Below are 20,365 nucleotides of genomic sequence, written 5' to 3' on the forward strand. Positions count from 1 at the left end.
CATTTAACAAACTTTAATACAAAATAAACAAACAATAATTCAGCAAATAAAAGGCCGGCAGCCACCTCACGGTCGACTGCCGGCCACACGCACATAAACAAACTTAACTTCCGGGCCCGGTCCTCTCTCGTCGGCAGTCCCGTCGCTCGTCCTCTTATGCTCCCTAGCTCCCCGTGAGGCATGCGGGACCGGTGCGCGTACAGCTGATACTCATTATCACTCACGCCACCGGCCCCGCCTTCCTGCCCCACGGCTCTCGTCCCGCCTTCCTCGCTACATACCCCCATCGCCCCTCACAGGCCGGGGGGTACCACCGCGCCTGTGCTTACTCCCCCCGGGGGGCCCCCCCTTGAGAGCCCCAGCGCCTGGGGGTACGCACCGACGAGACGAGAGAACGGAGCCGGGAGCACCCCGAGCGACAGGGACGAGAGAGGGGAGAGAGGAAAAAAAAATAGTCCGGTTCCCCGACACGCCGTCGCTCGGTCCTCAGCCAGCCGAGAGGCTCTTCCTCGCGGTGCTATGCTGTGGTGCTGGACGTTCGGTGGACGGCCCGATCCTCCTCCGCCTCCTGGCGGCCGGCGATGGCTTCTGGCTGAGGGCAGCCGGCACTCCCGAGCTCCCTCCATGGCCGCCATCCCACCTCGTCCCAGGAGCACGGCCGCGGGCTCTCCGTCCCCACCGAATCCTCTTCGATCCAGCACCACGATCTCGGGCAGCCGCTGGCGGACGCCCTCGTCCGCGCTGCCCGAACTCCTCAGCACCGCGAGGCCGCTCGGCGGCGAGGGCTCCTCGGCAGCATGTCCCTCCTTCCTCCCGGGTTTCGGCACCAATGTAACAAGGTTCAATGTAGGGAAGGAAGGAGGCGGGAACCGGCGAACCTTTAACAAACTTTAATACAAAATAAACAAACAATAATTCAGCAAATAAAAGGCCGGCAGCCACCTCACGGTCGACTGCCGGCCACACGAACATAAACAAACTTAACTTCCGGGCCCGGTCCTCTCTCGTTGGCAGTCCCGTCGCTCGTCCTCTTATGCTCCCTAGCTCCCCGTGAGGTATGCGGGACCGGTGCACGTACAGCTGATACTCATTATCACTCACGCCACCGGCCCCGCCTTCCTGCCCCACGGCTCTCGTCCCGCCTTCCTCGCTACACAGAGAAATAATCAAAACACTGGAGCAGCTTAAGGAAGACAAAACTGTGAGAGGAGACACCAGAGCTAAGATCGGGGGCCTGCTCAGGCAGGCAATGAAAGCTAAAACCTACTATGGACTCCTCTGTTGTGAAGCCATATTCGAGCCGTGTGAGTCGGTGGCCAGGAGTTTGCAGCATACCAAAGCCAGCACACTGGGTGCCCTTAACTGTGCCGAACTGCTTATAATGTGCATGGATGCCCTTCGGAATGATCCAGTATCAGATACAATGCTACAAACTGTATCCACAGCGGGTCTTGAAATGCCAGGAGAGCGCAGGGTGGCAAAAACACCAGGCTGTTTTCGACATGCAGCCGGGCCAGAGGAAGATGCACAAGTTGCGCAGCACACATGGAGACAAGAATTCTACGAAGCTGTGGACTTGGTCAGAGCAGAAATAAAAAGAAGATTTGATCAAGAAGGTATGAAAACAGCAGCTCTCAGAGAAAGTGTGCTTATAAAGGCAGCAAACAAGGAACAAAAAGTGGATATTGATTCCCTTCACCTTCCGTTGCACTTTGATAAAGCCCGACTGGAGATTCAGCTGAAAATGATGGGAGACCTCTGCACCGATTCTCCCAAGACAGTTAAAGATTTAGCTACAAACATATCCAATCTCCATCCACAAACAAGGGCTCTTTTTAACGAAATCGAAAACCTTATTAAGCTCTGCTTAAGTCTCCCTATTTCAGCTGCTTCATCGGAGAGAACATTTTCCGCTCTCCGCCTTCTGAAAACATGGTTACGCACAACCATGACGCAAAAAAGACTGACCCACCTTGCCCTGATGCATGTTCATGGAGATATACTGGATAGTTTGGACATTAACGTACTAATGCGGGACTTCATCAGCGTCAACCCAGAAAGAAAGGCCACATTTGGGGTTTTGCATGCAGGCCGGTAAGGTAAGCAGTAAAGTTATTTATTTTTATTTATATGAGATTGTGGCTGATAGGTCTACAGTCAGTATGTGTACGAGTTGATTGTGCAGTTGTGTTTAATCATGTGAATTGTTTGCCCATGGAGGTTTATCACAAGTTGATGTTAAGCTGCCTTGTAGTTTCGTTCAGCAGATTGTGCTTTGGCTATATGCATACATAACATTTATTTATGTGTGTGTTTGTTTTACATGTCTCTTATAATCACACTGGCATCCTTCTTTATTATCGGCAGCAGCTAATTTCGCATTCGCACATAGTTGCCGTTATTTATTAACAAACTTTAAGCGGCTCCGTCCATGGCACAGTCATAACTTCAGTCCTGCCAACAAAAAAATCACAGCCCCCCCTGTTTAAAATACGTTCCCGCGGCTATGGCGTTGTGGGTCCTTGGGCGGCTGTAGACTACACCCCTACCACCGGCGATAATGGTACGATCCAGCTGCAAGCGCAAACACATAAATGTAAAATTAGAAAAACAAGTCATTTTTGTATTTGTTCGAAAATCAGAAATTCTGAAGCAATTACCCAAACACGTATAATTACAAATGAAACTGAGAGACAATTATCCATTTGTGAAGTACTCATGAAAATTGAAAATGAAAGTTTGAAACCAATTTTCATTTAATTAATTTTGATGGTGAAAATTGAAAAAAGAACTGCAAAGCATTACACCAGTGGTCACCAACCCTGCTCCTGGAGATTTCAGCTCCAACCCCAATCAAACACACCTGAACTATCTAATTAAGGTGTTCAGGTTTGCTTGATAATTACAGACAGGTGTGCTGAAGCAGGGTTGGAGCTGCAGTCTGCAGGACGGTCGATCTCCAGGAACAGGGTTGGTGACCACTGCATTACACGGACCAAACGCTTGCAACCCGATTTGACTTTTAATCATTCGCAGGATATCAATTGTTGATATCAAAAATTAATATCCTGAGAATAATTAAAAGCTAATTCGGCTTGCCATTCATACACACACCAGCTATAGGTGGAGAGAAGAGAGATTTAGAGGATGGGTATTATTATGAGGCCATGATTGACAAGGGCCAGTGGAGGGAATCTGGCCAGGACACCGGGGTTACACCCCTACTCAGTAATTAAATAAATGAAGTATTCAAAATGAAATTTCCAAAGATTCCTGTAAAGTTTGTAACAGAACACTCCGAAGGCAGAAAGTTGAATCCGCGTCTTGTTTACATTATAGTGTTTTAGATTAGATACTCAAGGAGGCCACCTGGTGGTGCAGCGGCCCTACGTAGTTTGCGTATAGGAAGGATCGGCTCTCGTCATAAATATAGTCCTACCTTGTTTTTTTCCTATTCAACAGTAACGTTCTGTGATCTGCAACTTCATGATTTTGTGAACTTGTCGTAGATGAGAGAAGATGGAAAGTATTAAAAGGCAAGGAACAGACCACGCCCACTTTCCGCTGTGAGTGCATCATTACATTCTGCAAGCCTTATGACATTGGCTTGCTGTATCCTTTCCATAGCGCCTGTCACCAAATTCGCTTTGTCCTGGAAATAAATGCAGCTCTGGCTAGACGATTGTTTTTATTATTTCTTTTGACACTACGTCGAATTATCCAGCAGATTTGGGAAATATCTGGAAGGATAACTGCATGACCGGTATTCTCAAGAGCGCATATGGTCTTGTGTATGGCGTTTCAGCATATTGACATTTTTTATTTCAATCGTGATGTTGTGAAACATCGAGGTGTATGAATGTGCAACAGGCTCCTGCCATATTCATGCGTTTTATGGAGACGATGGGGCATCGAAAGGAGGTGTCCAAGTGCCCTACATTTTTTTGTTGCTGATGGAATTCGTTTATTCACAGACTTCAATTTATTCATTCACAACCAGAGGGTTGTTCAAGGGAATTTAAAATGGCAACTCAAGTAACGGGGAGGAAAAGAGTTCCCAACCGAGAGAAACTATCGGCGGAGGATGATGCTCTCAGTCAAATAGCCCGAGAGGTAAGGCGGATGTTTTCATCAACAATATGGCTGTTAAACTCTAGCATAATATACAATGACGCTGTCCTTCTTCAAACAGTTAATATTTTAATGGTTAATCCTATTCTGTTGAATCGTTTGTCCTATCCTCTCCGCTCGTTTCCTGCATGCTGACAAGCATGGATCCGGTGACGCTCCTCTTTAAGCACGTGAATGGGAAATTTTGACCAGCCACATGCAGCCTCTAACAATCAAACATTATTCGTCGCAGACTGCATCAAAGGGCACTGTTTCAATTAATCACGTGATTTGCATAGCGGGGGATGCTTTATTTAAATAAACCATTGTCAAAATGTATGTCAAATGGGTTCATCACCATCAATATAAAAATCGCATTATGACATTGAAATCTTTCCCTGTTCAAATAGCGCAGTTGAGCATCTGCATCTGCATGCGTGAATACCTGCACAGCACCCTGACGTCATTAAGCAGAGATCAAACGAAAAAGCCTTGTGATGCGGCACATCACACCCAATGAATGGGATGAATTGTGCCAGCCTATGTCGTTTCGTGTTTTTGAAAACGACACCTATATCATTGGCATCTATCTGCAATTTTTTCATATTTCTATTGAGTGGCAGACCAACACAGCTTGAAATAAGGACTTGGTTCAAATGCATGGTGCATTGGTTTGGTCATGCTATAAAAATAGTTTGGAATCACAGATTCTGCAGTTGGTCGTCATTTTCATAGCTCACTGTGCTCTACACAGGGAGCTCATGATCCAGATGTTGGAAGCTATTATGCTCTATGACCTTTTGGATAAATAGGGCACATATGGAAAGCATTTCCTCGCTGCAAAATTCACACATAGACTCTTCTTGTCAAGTTACTTAGCTGCACAAGGTCACCTTGTTTTCACAGTAATTGACCATGACCTCATCCTGAAGTTTTGCTGTTGTTTAGACGTTTTATATTGCGTCCAGCTACGTACACTACCAGTGTTAATTTCAACTTTTGATTTAACTTTTATTAAGTTGTTTTTAAACAGGTCTTTATAGAGTAGGAGGCGTGATTTAGGCCCATTAAGGGAATTAAGCAGAAATACAGGCTTGCTAAACAAGCTTCCATATGGTGTAGTAGCAGAATGCTTAGCCCCTGTCCCACTACAGCTCTCACTAAATCCTTGGTGTTTAGAGTCTGACGTCATCACCCAAACGTGTTGTTTCGTCAATTTTAACAATTATAGGTAGTTTTAGATGGTTAGAGTAAGGTTATGGTTAGGGTGTGGGTTAGGGTAAAGGTTTCATAAGACTTGAAACACCAAAGATTTAGTCAAAACCAACAAGCCATGCTCATGGATCTGACTCGAAACACCAAGGATTTAGTGAGAGCCGTCCCGCTACAGCCACAACAGACTAGCTAGCCCCACCCACTGACCTGCATCCTTTAAGCCTCTCCACAACATCCTGTGTTAATCAACTATTGCTTAAAATTACATTGCTGGTTTAAAAAATCCCGAAATGTTTGAAAATAATAATAATAAAATCACAGAGAATTACTTGAGGCAACAGTAAGAATCAAAAGTTGAAGTTTTATTAAGGATCGAAATGCAAGACAAAAAGAATTCATAAAAAGCATGCAATATTTTAATACTCAATGAACAATAAAACAGCATATAAAACATTTTGATACAATTTATCTTTATACATTTAAAAAAAATAAACAAAATCAATAAATTACAGTAGTTTATATTTTAACATATACATTTAACAAGGTTAAAGTGGCACAAGTAAATATAAATAGTTCGACAACTTTCCACTTCTTAAACTCATAACTTTTTAGAAAATACAGTTAACAAAGTGGCACGAGTAAAATGCTTTAGGGCAATCCCAATATTAAAACACTGTATGTTTGAATGTATTTGTTACCAATATATTGAACCATTTGTTTATATTTTACTACAAACCCGATTCCAAAAAAGTTGGGACACTGTACAAATTGTGAATAAAAACAGAATGCAATGATGTGGAAGTTTCTAATTTCAATATTTTATTCAGAATACAACATAGATGACATATCAAATGTTTAAACTGAGAGAATGTATCATTTTAAGGGAAAAATAAGTTGATTTTAAATTTCATGGCATCAACACATCTCAAAAAAGTTGGGACAAGGCCATGTTTACCACTGTGTGGCATCCCCTCTTCTTTTTATAACAGTCTGCAAACGTCTGGGGACTGAGGAGAGAAGTTGCTCAAGTTTAGGAATAGGAATGTTGTCCCATTCTTGTCTAATACAGGCTTCTAGTTGCTCGACTGTCTTAGGTCTTCTTTGTCGCATCTTCCTCTTTATGATGTTTAGATCATAATGTTTAGATATGGCTTCTTTTTTGACCTATAGAGTTTCAGCCACCCGGATCCTTCTTCTACGCAGCCATGATGTTGTAATTGATGCAGTATGTGGTCTGGCATTGTCATGTTGGAAAATGCAAGGTCTTCCCTGAAAGAGACGACGTCTGGATGGGAGCATATGTTGTTCTAGAACTTGGATATACCTTTCAGCATTGATGGTGCCTTTCCAGATGTGTAAGCTGCCCATGCCACACGCACTCATGCAACCCCATACCATCAGAGATGCAGGCTTCTGAACTGAGCGCTGATAACAACTTGGGTTGTCCTTGTCCTCTTTAGTCCGGATGACATGGCGTCCCAGTTTTCCAAAAAGAACTTCAAATTTTGATTCGTCTGACCACAGAACAGTTTTCCACTTTGCCACAGTCCATTTTAAATGAGCCTTGGCCCAGAGAAAACGCCTGCGCTTCTGGATCATGTTTAGATATGGCTTCTTTTTTGACCTATAGAGTTTTAGCCGGCAACGGCGAATGGCACGGTGGATTGTGTTCACCGACAATGTTTTCTGGAAGTATTCCTGAGCCCATGTTGTGATTTCCATTACAGTAGCATTCCTGTATGTGATGCAGTGCCGTCTAAGGGCCCGAAGATCACGGGCATCCAGTATGGTTTTCCGGCCTTGACCCTTACGCACAGAGATTGTTCCAGATTCTCTGAATCTTTGGATGATATTATGCACTGTAGATGATGATAACTTCAAACTCTTTGCAATTTTTCTCTGAGAAACTCCTTTCTGATATTGCTCCACTATTTTTCGCCGCAGCATTGGGGGAATTGGTGATCCTCTGCCCATCTTGACTTCTGAGAGACACTGCCACTCTGAGAGGCTCTTTTTATACCCAATCATGTTGCCAATTGACCTAATAAGTTGCAAATTGGTCCTCCAGCTGTTCCTTATATGTACATTTAACTTTTCCGGCCTCTTATTGCTACCTGTCCCAACTTTTTTGGAATGTGTAGCTCTCATGAAATCCAAAATGAGCCAATATTTGGCATGACATTTCAAAATGTCTCACTTTCAACATTTGATATGTTATCTATATTCTATTGTGAATAAAATATAAGTTTATGAGATTCGTAAATTATTGCATTCCTTTTTTATTCACAATTTGTACAGTGTCCCAACTTTTTTGGAATCGGGTTTGTAAATCCTTGTTGATCGAGTTTAAACATCAGAAATATCAGTCTATGCACAAGTTTTCTATTTTAAAAAAGGGAAATAAACATGCGTTATGGATGTGAAGAAAGGACACTGTTTTCGGGAGGCGACAAACTTTGTAGGATTTCTATGAATGAAAATGCACAAACCTGAAGCAATAATATTTTAACTTGAAGAGAGAACTCACATGGGTATTTGAACAACCAAATGTTGATATCTGTGCAGTTAGTACAGTAAAAACCTTTGGTAAAAACTAGGGATGCACCGATCCGATACTCTGGATCGGAATTGGGGCCGATATGGGTCTTTTTTGCTGGATCGGGTATCGGACTGACGGGTTCCATTCAAATCCGATCCATTAGGTTACCCGTATATAGATGTTACTCTTAAGCTTCAAAAAGTACCAACTATCAGGAAACCACCGTAAAAGTTTTCATGCACTATATTCCACGTTATGTATTTCGATAGCTTTATGCGGGGAATAAACCAATATAGCATAATTAAGAAACTCTGACCTCCGCTGGTGCTCTCATCTGTCAATCTCTATCCAGCATGCATGTGTCCGGTAACAGTCAGGACGTTACTCGTTCCAATGTTTTCATTATTCTTCATAATTTTTAGATAATAGTCTATGGTTTTGTTTAAAATGCATTTTGCCAGAGACGGTACTCGCCGAGTGTAATAGATCAAAGCACTGGAAGCGGTCTATGTTGTGCGACATTCATACACTATTTTTTTTACTGTTGGATGGATGCAATGCGTTGAACACATAATGTATCTCTTCTCTCTGTTTTGAACATTTTCGACATCAGAAGGATCATCATCAGGATGCATTATGCATCAGGGATGCTCGTGAGTAAAGTGGGTGCATTAAGCGCATCATTCTGCGTCCGAAATGCGCATGACTATACTAGGGCTGTCAACATTAACGCGTTAACGCATGCGATTAATTTTTTCAAATTAACGCGTCAGAAAATATTTATCGCAATTAACGCAACATCCGTTTGTTTTGACATCCTTTGTCTAGCGTTACATTATGTAATCACGCTCTTATTCGTGTACAGGCTTTTAAACCACTTAAGCTCGATTTGAAACAGTTGCTTTGACGCGTTCAATGAAGATAGACAGCTTCTAAACTGTGGGACGCGGCAAAACGCAACGCGAGGTCCAGTCTGGTGTATACAGTACAGTCATTGGCTAAAGGCTGCGTCGGTGAATCTCTGTCAGACAGCGCATCCGTGTTAAGTTCTCTTTCGTGCTTGAATGGATAAAACCACACAAGATTATGTCAGAAAGCCCGTTTTGTCTAGCGTTTTCTTAAGCACAGACTTCAAAGTGTAAAATAAAATCTTAAATGAATGCAAAGTGTTGTGAAAATGGGAGTGCGGTTACGGTCAGATCTGCGTACTAAGACAGCTCTTAAAGGGGCCACGTTCTTAAACGTGTGCTGCTGTGACTCCTGTCACTAATGTTAATCAAAGAACAAAATAAAAGAAGAAATCAATGTGATTTTGTAACTTTAATGAGAATTCTTCTGCATTTAATTTATACCTTAGCATTAAAGACTGTAAAGTGTCCTTCAATTTCTGTATATTTCCTACATGAGCTCTCAATTATACTGTTGAATGGCTATAATTCATGTTAAAATAATCAATTTAATAGAGACATCAGTTACAATACTAATATCAAAATGTTAGCTTTCATAAAATGATGCTGTTAAAGAAATATGTTGTTTCTACATCAATTTGAAGATTAAATGTGAAATTATTAAAATGTAAAAGTATATTTTAAAATATAATTGTTATGTGCGATTAATCGTGATTAATCACAGAAAAAATGTGTGATTAATCCGATTAATTTTTTTAATCGATTGACAGCACTATAAATAACGTAGAAGCGCATGCATTAAGCGCATCATTCTGTGTCACAGTAGGGATGGGCGTATTATATCGTGCGATATACCGTAGAAATTCCCCACACGATAGGAATTAGTCTTCCCGCGATATAAACGATAAATTCTAGTTGATGACGTCATCCCCTCTCTTTGTAGATATCTTTGTGAGACCCATTCACAGCTCACATGTGAAGTGAAAACGGGTATAGCGGAGGGCGGACGTGAAGCTGAGAAAGAGTTTGCACTAAAGCTCTAAATCTCGTTTAGGTTGGCACTGTAGATGCGTCCGAGTTAATGTTTAGTTTCACTTTCGTTTTATTTAATTCGTTTGTTAAGTATTCGTTGATAGTCATAATGCGTTACACCACAACATTTAGTTTGGCTAAAAGTATTTATTTAAACATTCGTTAGATGTTATGGCGCGTGCGCAAATAGTTTAGTAGATTTCTTGCTGTTATATACAGGATGAACGGAGCGTCCCGTGCGCAGCTCGCGCCCACATGTGCTTTCATAGCGACACAGCGCGCACAGCACTGCTGCCTGTTTACATACGGTACACATGCGAGTTTGTATTACGTTATTTTAAATACGTTTATGAGCGTATAAAAGCATGGATTATTTAATTAGATTTCTTTTACCCGCATTTTTCTGTTCTCTTTCTGTAGCGCGAGTCATAGACAGATTCAGTGTATGTTGCTGTGAGAAGAGAAGGTTCACACAGTTCAAGAGAGAGTGATTGACAGCGTGATGCGATCGATTGTTTCCACCCAACAATAGAATATATACAGTTTTAGGTATGACATGATGTGTTTATTGAGCTTTAGTCATTTAACTTTTCTTTACTACAACCTTTTGAAGTCGAATCTCACTATTACATTTTATATTTACAAAACACTGTAGGTATATTTTAGGAGCTGTTTGATTTGGGGTAAGTTTTACTTTTTGATAATATTTGTTTTTCTGAGGGTCTAGACTACATGCAGCTACTATCACTTGACGCAAAAAACAGCGGTGGATGACATTATGGATATATCGTCATTTTTATCGTTATCGCAAGAAATACCAGGAATTATCGTGATAAAGTTTTAGGGCCATATCGCCCATCCACCATGAGCGAGTCTGTTCCACTCTGCATTGGAGACTTTTATACGGTGATAGTTTTGTGCAATAAACAGAGATACTTTTTAAGTATCTGTACTTTATGAGACCACATTGTAAAGCATATATCATACTCCAATTTATAAATACATTTGTATATATTTTACTTTTAATACAGTACTTAATTACATTTAAAAAAATCCTACTTTTCTACTTTTAAAAGTAAAAATACATAGTAAATAAAAGTAAAAGAATGCGGTAGATTTTAACGTACTCAAGGATTAAAAGGTTAAAAACTACATTTATTTATGAAATGTAGTGGAGTAAAAAGTATGATGTGCTTTATAATGTAGGGAAGTATTTTTTTTTCCAAAGTAAAAACACTGATAAAGTACAGATATTTTAAAATGTACTTTAAAGTAAAAATGCTTAAGTACTATTCACCTCTGGCAATAAAAGATAAAATTATATGCAATTCTACGTTGATCAAGAAAAACAGTGCTAGTATCGGATCAGGATTGGTATCGGCCGATACTCAGAATTCTGGTATCGGAATCGGATCGGCAAAGGAAAAAGTGGTATCGGTGCATTTTTAGTAAAAACTTTATTTTTTCATGGTATTTGTTGACATTTTCAAGGAATGTATTAGTCTGAGAACTTTCCTCTTCATATAAACTCACAAAATATTTTAAAGAGCGTTAGCTGTTTTGTTTCCAGTAGTGCTTTACCTGACATATCCACGGAGCAGTCTTACTGAAGATGATTCTTTTCCTGGGAGTTTGTAGCACAATGGGTGAACATATTTTTCATTTTACCTAAATACAGTTTACCTTTAAGCTTGGTATCAGGACATCCAAGTTCCATTCTTCTTTCTCCTGAATAGAATGATCCATTATTATTAGCTGTTATTCTGCACCCTGTCAGTGTGGAAAAAAAGAAAAGTGGCAGAGGCTGTGAGTTCTAGGGCTCTAGTACAGAAAGTTAAACAGCCTTAAAAAAATAAAATATTTTAAACGTTAATACAACTCTTAAACTAATTAGACTAACTCAGGAACACGTAGAAGAATAATAAGACCAATGATTGCTCGTTTCATATACCCAAAATTAATTATATTGCACGGTTAACCACTATAAGAGCCATCGGCATATTCCCAAAGCACTGGCAGAGATAAAGCTGCTCTCAGCGGAGCCACGAGCGCTGAACGACCGCTGACAGCCTGAAGTTCACATCTCTGACAGCGTCTTAGCAAATTCTCAAAGAGGCGTTATGTGTATATATAAATCGTGTATTTGAGGTCTAACAACTACATTCTCATCTAAAAGAGTCTTAAAACTACGTTCCGTGACCGAACATTAGTAGTATTTATTAAAAAAAAGAGTAACGTTAGCTGGATGTTTGCTTTTTGACACGATGCTCGCGTATGGACCTTAAACTAATATAAAGATGCTTACCGAACTAAATGACTAACACAAGTCACACATTTCAGAGGAAATGTTGACCAAAAGGACGTTTTAATTATTCAAAAGCTGTACAACGTGGGCATACAGACTAGCTAACCAAAGCTAACGAAGCTAGATGATGGTACTTTTCAAACCTCATGTGAACTGCAGAAAATTGCATACTTTTGCATTTTCTGATGTACAGTAATAGTTTTATAGATTAAAAACTCTCAAACATACATTTTTCTCCCGAGTAACAGCAGTCCTCGCTCGCTTGTTCCTGAGGTGATTCAAAATGCCCGCGAAGGTAGAGTTTGTCTGAAGCGTCGAGGAGGGAAGGGGTTTACTCTCTCTACTGTCACTCAATTGGACCCAACCGGTAACCCAGCGATTGGGTTACACAAAAAACTACGCAACACTGAGAAAATAACCCAACAAAATGTTCAACCCAGCATCTTTTAGAGTGTAGAGTGTAGTTTTCTTGTTCGTCATGAATGGTCATTTATCAGGTTACGTTGCTTTCTGTGATAGCTGGGAGGCAAAACTGATGTTTGTAGGCCTTTGTGTGTTTGCGTGTGAGTGTGTTGCAGTAAGCCTGTGATTAAATTGCTGGGTAGAATGAGGTGAGGAGCATACAGGAAGTGATGCGTTGCATCCTTCGCACTAAGAGCAGATTAGTCTGGAGTGCTCTATGGAGTGTATAATCTTTTGTGCCCTGTCACCTAGAAAACAACAACACATCCATTAGCCTGCATTAGGCTTTTTTAGGAATCACTCTTTTTAAGACCAGGATCACATGATAATTGTTATGATCTGTTTGTGCTTTTAACACATTTCACTTACTGTGTTACAGTCTGTATTGCTGACTCACTTTTCATTCCAGCCCACACGCATTTGTGAGCAGGGCAAAGTGTGAGTCAGCATTCAAGGTGGAACGCTCTTGTCATCTGTTCCCTCTTTTCGATGCAAAGTTCATAATTTAGTCTTGCATCTTAGCCACATATGTTAAATGACTTGAGGNCTTTTTTGGAATGTGTAGCTCTCATGAAATCCAAAATGAGCCAATATTTGGCATGACATTTCAAAATGTCTCACTTTCAACATTTGATATGTTATCTATATTCTATTGTGAATAAAATATAAGTTTATGAGATTCGTAAATTATTGCATTCCTTTTTTATTCACAATTTGTACAGTGTCCCAACTTTTTTGGAATCGGGTTTGTAAATCCTTGTTGATCGAGTTTAAACATCAGAAATATCAGTCTATGCACAAGTTTTCTATTTTAAAAAAGGGAAATAAACATGCGTTATGGATGTGAAGAAAGGACACTGTTTTCGGGAGGCGACAAACTTTGTAGGATTTCTATGAATGAAAATGCACAAACCTGAAGCAATAATATTTTAACTTGAAGAGAGAACTCACATGGGTATTTGAACAACCAAATGTTGATATCTGTGCAGTTAGTACAGTAAAAACCTTTGGTAAAAACTAGGGATGCACCGATCCGATACTCTGGATCGGAATTGGGGCCGATATGGGTCTTTTTTGCTGGATCGGGTATCGGACTGACGGGTTCCATTCAAATCCGATCCATTAGGTTACCCGTATATAGATGTTACTCTTAAGCTTCAAAAAGTACCAACTATCAGGAAACCACCGTAAAAGTTTTCATGCACTATATTCCACGTTATGTATTTCGATAGCTTTATGCGGGGAATAAACCAATATAGCATAATTAAGAAACTCTGACCTCCGCTGGTGCTCTCATCTGTCAATCTCTATCCAGCATGCATGTGTCCGGTAACAGTCAGGACGTTACTCGTTCCAATGTTTTCATTATTCTTCATAATTTTTAGATAATAGTCTATGGTTTTGTTTAAAATGCATTTTGCCAGAGACGGTACTCGCCGAGTGTAATAGATCAAAGCACTGGAAGCGGTCTATGTTGTGCGACATTCATACACTATTTTTTTTACTGTTGGATGGATGCAATGCGTTGAACACATAATGTATCTCTTCTCTCTGTTTTGAACATTTTCGACATCAGAAGGATCATCATCAGGATGCATTATGCATCAGGGATGCTCGTGAGTAAAGTGGGTGCATTAAGCGCATCATTCTGCGTCCGAAATGCGCATGACTATACTAGGGCTGTCAACATTAACGCGTTAACGCATGCGATTAATTTTTTCAAATTAACGCGTCAGAAAATATTTATCGCAATTAACGCAACATCCGTTTGTTTTGACATCCTTTGTCTAGCGTTACATTATGTAATCACGCTCTTATTCGTGTACAGGCTTTTAAACCACTTAAGCTCGATTTGAAACAGTTGCTTTGACGCGTTCAATGAAGATAGACAGCTTCTAAACTGTGGGACGCGGCAAAACGCAACGCGAGGTCCAGTCTGGTGTATACAGTACAGTCATTGGCTAAAGGCTGCGTCGGTGAATCTCTGTCAGACAGCGCATCCGTGTTAAGTTCTCTTTCGTGCTTGAATGGATAAAACCACACAAGATTATGTCAGAAAGCCCGTTTTGTCTAGCGTTTTCTTAAGCACAGACTTCAAAGTGTAAAATAAAATCTTAAATGAATGCAAAGTGTTGTGAAAATGGGAGTGCGGTTACGGTCAGATCTGCGTACTAAGACAGCTCTTAAAGGGGCCACGTTCTTAAACGTGTGCTGCTGTGACTCCTGTCACTAATGTTAATCAAAGAACAAAATAAAAGAAGAAATCAATGTGATTTTGTAACTTTAATGAGAATTCTTCTGCATTTAATTTATACCTTAGCATTAAAGACTGTAAAGTGTCCTTCAATTTCTGTATATTTCCTACATGAGCTCTCAATTATACTGTTGAATGGCTATAATTCATGTTAAAATAATCAATTTAATAGAGACATCAGTTACAATACTAATATCAAAATGTTAGCTTTCATAAAATGATGCTGTTAAAGAAATATGTTGTTTCTACATCAATTTGAAGATTAAATGTGAAATTATTAAAATGTAAAAGTATATTTTAAAATATAATTGTTATGTGCGATTAATCGTGATTAATCACAGAAAAAATGTGTGATTAATCCGATTAATTTTTTTAATCGATTGACAGCACTATAAATAACGTAGAAGCGCATGCATTAAGCGCATCATTCTGTGTCCAGGATGCGCATGAGCGAGTCTGTTCCACTCTGCATTGGAGACTTTTATACGGTGATAGTTTTGTGCAATAAACAGAGATACTTTTTAAGTATCTGTACTTTATGAGACCACATTGTAAAGCATATATCATACTCCAATTTATAAATACATTTGTATATATTTTACTTTTAATACAGTACTTAATTACATTTTAAAAAATCCTACTTTTCTACTTTTAAAAGTAAAAATACATAGTAAATAAAAGTAAAAGAATGCGGTAGATTTTAACGTACTCAAGGATTAAAAGGTTAAAAACTACATTTATTTATGAAATGTAGTGGAGTAAAAAGTATGATGTGCTTTATAATGTAGGGAAGAAGAAAGGACACTGTTTTCGGGAGGCGACAAACTTTGTAGGATTTCTATGAATGAAAATGCACAAACCTGAAGCAATAATATTTTAACTTGAAGAGAGAACTCACATGGGTATTTGAACAACCAAATGTTGATATCTGTGCAGTTAGTACAGTAAAAACCTTTGGTAAAAACTAGGGATGCACCGATCCGATACTCTGGATCGGAATTGGGGCCGATATGGGTCTTTTTTGCTGGATCGGGTATCGGACTGACGGGTTCCATTCAAATCCGATCCATTAGGTTACCCGTATATAGATGTTACTCTTAAGCTTCAAAAAGTACCAACTATCAGGAAACCACCGTAAAAGTTTTCATGCACTATATTCCACGTTATGTATTTCGATAGCTTTATGCGGGGAATAAACCAATATAGCATAATTAAGAAACTCTGACCTCCGCTGGTGCTCTCATCTGTCAATCTCTATCCAGCATGCATGTGTCCGGTAACAGTCAGGACGTTACTCGTTCCAATGTTTTCATTATTCTTCATAATTTTTAGATAATAGTCTATGGTTTTGTTTAAAATGCATTTTGCCAGAGACGGTACTCGCCGAGTGTAATAGATCAAAGCACTGGAAGCGGTCTATGTTGTGCGACATTCATACACTATTTTTTTTACTGTTGGATGGATGCAATGCGTTGAACACATAATGTATCTCTTCTCTCTGTTTTGAACATTTTCGACATCAGAAGGATCATCATCAGGATGCATTATGCATCAGGGATGCTCGTGAGTAAAGTGGGTGCATTAAGCGCATCATTCTGCGTCCGAAATGCGCATGACTATACTAGGGCTGTCAACATTAACGCGTTAACGCATGCGATTAATTTTTTCAAATTAACGCGTCAGAAAATATTTATCGCAATTAACGCAACATCCGTTTGTTTTGACATCCTTTGTCTAGCGTTACATTATGTAATCACGCTCTTATTCGTGTACAGGCTTTTAAACCACTTAAGCTCGATTTGAAACAGTTGCTTTGACGCGTTCAATGAAGATAGACAGCTTCTAAACTGTGGGACGCGGCAAAACGCAACGCGAGGTCCAGTCTGGTGTATACAGTACAGTCATTGGCTAAAGGCTGCGTCGGTGAATCTCTGTCAGACAGCGCATCCGTGTTAAGTTCTCTTTCGTGCTTGAATGGATAAAACCACACAAGATTATGTCAGAAAGCCCGTTTTGTCTAGCGTTTTCTTAAGCACAGACTTCAAAGTGTAAAATAAAATCTTAAATGAATGCAAAGTGTTGTGAAAATGGGAGTGCGGTTACGGTCAGATCTGCGTACTAAGACAGCTCTTAAAGGGGCCACGTTCTTAAACGTGTGCTGCTGTGACTCCTGTCACTAATGTTAATCAAAGAACAAAATAAAAGAAGAAATCAATGTGATTTTGTAACTTTAATGAGAATTCTTCTGCATTTAATTTATACCTTAGCATTAAAGACTGTAAAGTGTCCTTCAATTTCTGTATATTTCCTACATGAGCTCTCAATTATACTGTTGAATGGCTATAATTCATGTTAAAATAATCAATTTAATAGAGACATCAGTTACAATACTAATATCAAAATGTTAGCTTTCATAAAATGATGCTGTTAAAGAAATATGTTGTTTCTACATCAATTTGAAGATTAAATGTGAAATTATTAAAATGTAAAAGTATATTTTAAAATATAATTGTTATGTGCGATTAATCGTGATTAATCACAGAAAAAATGTGTGATTAATCCGATTAATTTTTTTAATCGATTGACAGCACTATAAATAACGTAGAAGCGCATGCATTAAGCGCATCATTCTGTGTCCAGGATGCGCATGAGTAGGGATGGGCGATATTATATCGTTTGCGATATACCGGTAGAAATTCCCCACACGATAGGAATTAGTCTTCCCGCGATATAAACGATAAATTCTAGTTGATGACGTCATCCCCTCTCTTTGTAGATATCTTTGTGAGACCCATTCACAGCTCACATGTGAAGTGAAAACGGGTATAGCGGAGGGCGGACGTGAAGCTGAGAAAGAGTTTGCACTAAAGCTCTAAATCTCGTTTAGGTTGGCACTGTAGATGCGTCCGAGTTAATGTTTAGTTTCACTTTCGTTTTATTTAATTCGTTTGTTAAGTATTCGTTGATAGTCATAATGCGTTACACCACAACATTTAGTTTGGCTAAAAGTATTTATTTAAACATTCGTTAGATGTTATGTGCGCGTGCGCAAATAGTTTAGTATGATTTCTTGCTTGTTATATACAGGATGAACGGAGCGTCCCGTGCGCAGCTCGCGCCCACATGTGCTTTCATAGCGACACAGCGCGCACAGCACTGCTGCCTGTTTACATACGGTACACATGCGAGTTTGTATTACGTTATTTTAAATACGTTTATGAGCGTATAAAAGCATGGATTATTTAATTAGATTTCTTTTACCCGCATTTTTCTGTTCTCTTTCTGTAGCGCGAGTCATAGACAGATTCAGTGTATGTTGCTGTGAGAAGAGAAGGTTCACACAGTTCAAGAGAGAGTGATTGACAGCGTGATGCGATCGATTGTTTCCACCCAACAATAGAATATATACAGTTTTAGGTTGACATGATGTGTTTATTGAGCTTTAGTTCATTTAACTTTTCTTTACTACAACCTTTTGAAGTCGAATCTCACTATTACATTTTATATTTACAAAAACACTGTAGGTATATTTTAGGAGCTGTTTGATTTGGGGTAAGTTTTACTTTTTGATAATATTTGTTTTTCTGAGGGTCTAGACTACATGCAGCTACTATCACTTGACGCAAAAAACAGCGGTGGATGACATTATGGATATATCGTCATTTTTATCGTTATCGCAAGAAATACCAGGAATTATCGTGATAAAGTTTTAGGGCCATATCGCCCATCCTANGCATTAAGCGCATCATTCTGTGTCCAGGATGCGCATGAGCGAGTCTGTTCCACTCTGCATTGGAGACTTTTATACGGTGATAGTTTTGTGCAATAAACAGAGATACTTTTTAAGTATCTGTACTTTATGAGACCACATTGTAAAGCATATATCATACTCCAATTTATAAATACATTTGTATATATTTTACTTTTAATACAGTACTTAATTACATTTTAAAAAATCCTACTTTTCTACTTTTAAAAGTAAAAATACATAGTAAATAAAAGTAAAAGAATGCGGTAGATTTTAACGTACTCAAGGATTAAAAGGTTAAAAACTACATTTATTTATGAAATGTAGTGGAGTAAAAAGTATGATGTGCTTTATAATGTAGGGAAGTATTTTTTTTTCCAAAGTAAAAACACTGATAAAGTACAGATATTTTAAAATGTACTTTAAAGTAAAAATGCTTAAGTACTATGCACCTCTGGCAATAAAAGATAAAATTATATGCAATTCTACGTTGATCAAGAAAAACAGTGCTAGTATCGGATCAGGATTGGTATCGGCCGATACTCAGAATTCTGGTATCGGAATCGGATCGGCAAAGGAAAAAGTGGTATCGGTGCATTTTTAGTAAAAACTTTATTTTTTCATGGTATTTGTTGACATTTTCAAGGAATGTATTAGTCTGAGAACTTTCCTCTTCATATAAACTCACAAAATATTTTAAAGAGCGTTAGCTGTTTTGTTTCCAGTAGTGCTTTACCTGACATATCCACGGAGCAGTCTTACTGAAGATGATTCTTTTCCTGGGAGTTTGTAGCACAATGGGTGAACATATTTTTCATTTTACCTAAATACAGTTTACCTTTAAGCTTGGTATCAGGACATCCAAGTTCCATTCTTCTTTCTCCTGAATAGAATGATCCATTATTATTAGCTGTTATTCTGCACCCTGTCAGTGTGGAAAAAAAGAAAAGTGGCAGAGGCTGTGAGTTCTAGGGCTCTAGTACAGAAAGTTAAACAGCCTTAAAAAAATAAAATATTTTAAACGTTAATACAACTCTTAAACTAATTAGACTAACTCAGGAACACGTAGAAGAATAATAAGACCAATGATTGCTCGTTTCATATACCCAAAATTAATTATATTGCACGGTTAACCACTATAAGAGCCATCGGCATATTCCCAAAGCACTGGCAGAGATAAAGCTGCTCTCAGCGGAGCCACGAGCGCTGAACGACCGCTGACAGCCTGAAGTTCACATCTCTGACAGCGTCTTAGCAAATTCTCAAAGAGGCGTTATGTGTATATATAAATCGTGTATTTGAGGTCTAACAACTACATTCTCATCTAAAAGAGTCTTAAAACTACGTTCCGTGACCGAACATTAGTAGTATTTAGAAAAAAAAAGAGTAACGTTAGCTGGATGTTTGCTTTTTGACACGATGCTCGCGTATGGACCTTAAACTAATATAAAGATGCTTACCGAACTAAATGACTAACACAAGTCACACATTTCAGAGGAAATGTTGACCAAAAGGACGTTTTAATTATTCAAAAGCTGTACAACGTGGGCATACAGACTAGCTAACCAAAGCTAACGAAGCTAGATGATGGTACTTTTCAAACCTCATGTGAACTGCAGAAAATTGCATACTTTTGCATTTTCTGATGTACAGTAATAGTTTTATAGATTAAAAACTCTCAAACATACATTTTTCTCCCGAGTAACAGCAGTCCTCGCTCGCTTGTTCCTGAGGTGATTCAAAATGCCCGCGAAGGTAGAGTTTGTCTGAAGCGTCGAGGAGGGAAGGGGTT

At 39.2% G+C, this 20,365-nt stretch overlaps 1 protein-coding gene across 8 annotated transcripts in view; it reads left to right on the top strand.

The window, feature by feature from the left end:
* The first annotated feature begins 3,406 nt into the window (after nt 1-3,406).
* The window catches only part of lrrfip1b (leucine rich repeat (in FLII) interacting protein 1b), a 45,978-nt gene continuing 29,019 nt past the window's right edge, over nt 3,407-20,365 (top strand). For 6 of the 8 annotated variants that reach the window (XM_057337907.1, XM_057337909.1, XM_057337910.1 and 3 more), the window contains exon 1: nt 3,408-4,113. In XM_057337907.1, coding sequence (XP_057193890.1) covers nt 4,024-4,113 — 90 coding nt within the window. In that variant the 5' untranslated portion in view covers nt 3,408-4,023. Of the gene's footprint in view, nt 4,114-20,365 lie in introns of all 8 variants that reach the window. The other 2 variants (XM_057337915.1, XM_057337912.1) reach the window with 2 other exon arrangements.

This window comes from Triplophysa rosa, linkage group LG7, assembly GCF_024868665.1.
Source record: "Triplophysa rosa linkage group LG7, Trosa_1v2, whole genome shotgun sequence".
In the NCBI taxonomy this organism is placed as follows: Eukaryota; Metazoa; Chordata; class Actinopteri; order Cypriniformes; family Nemacheilidae; genus Triplophysa; species Triplophysa rosa.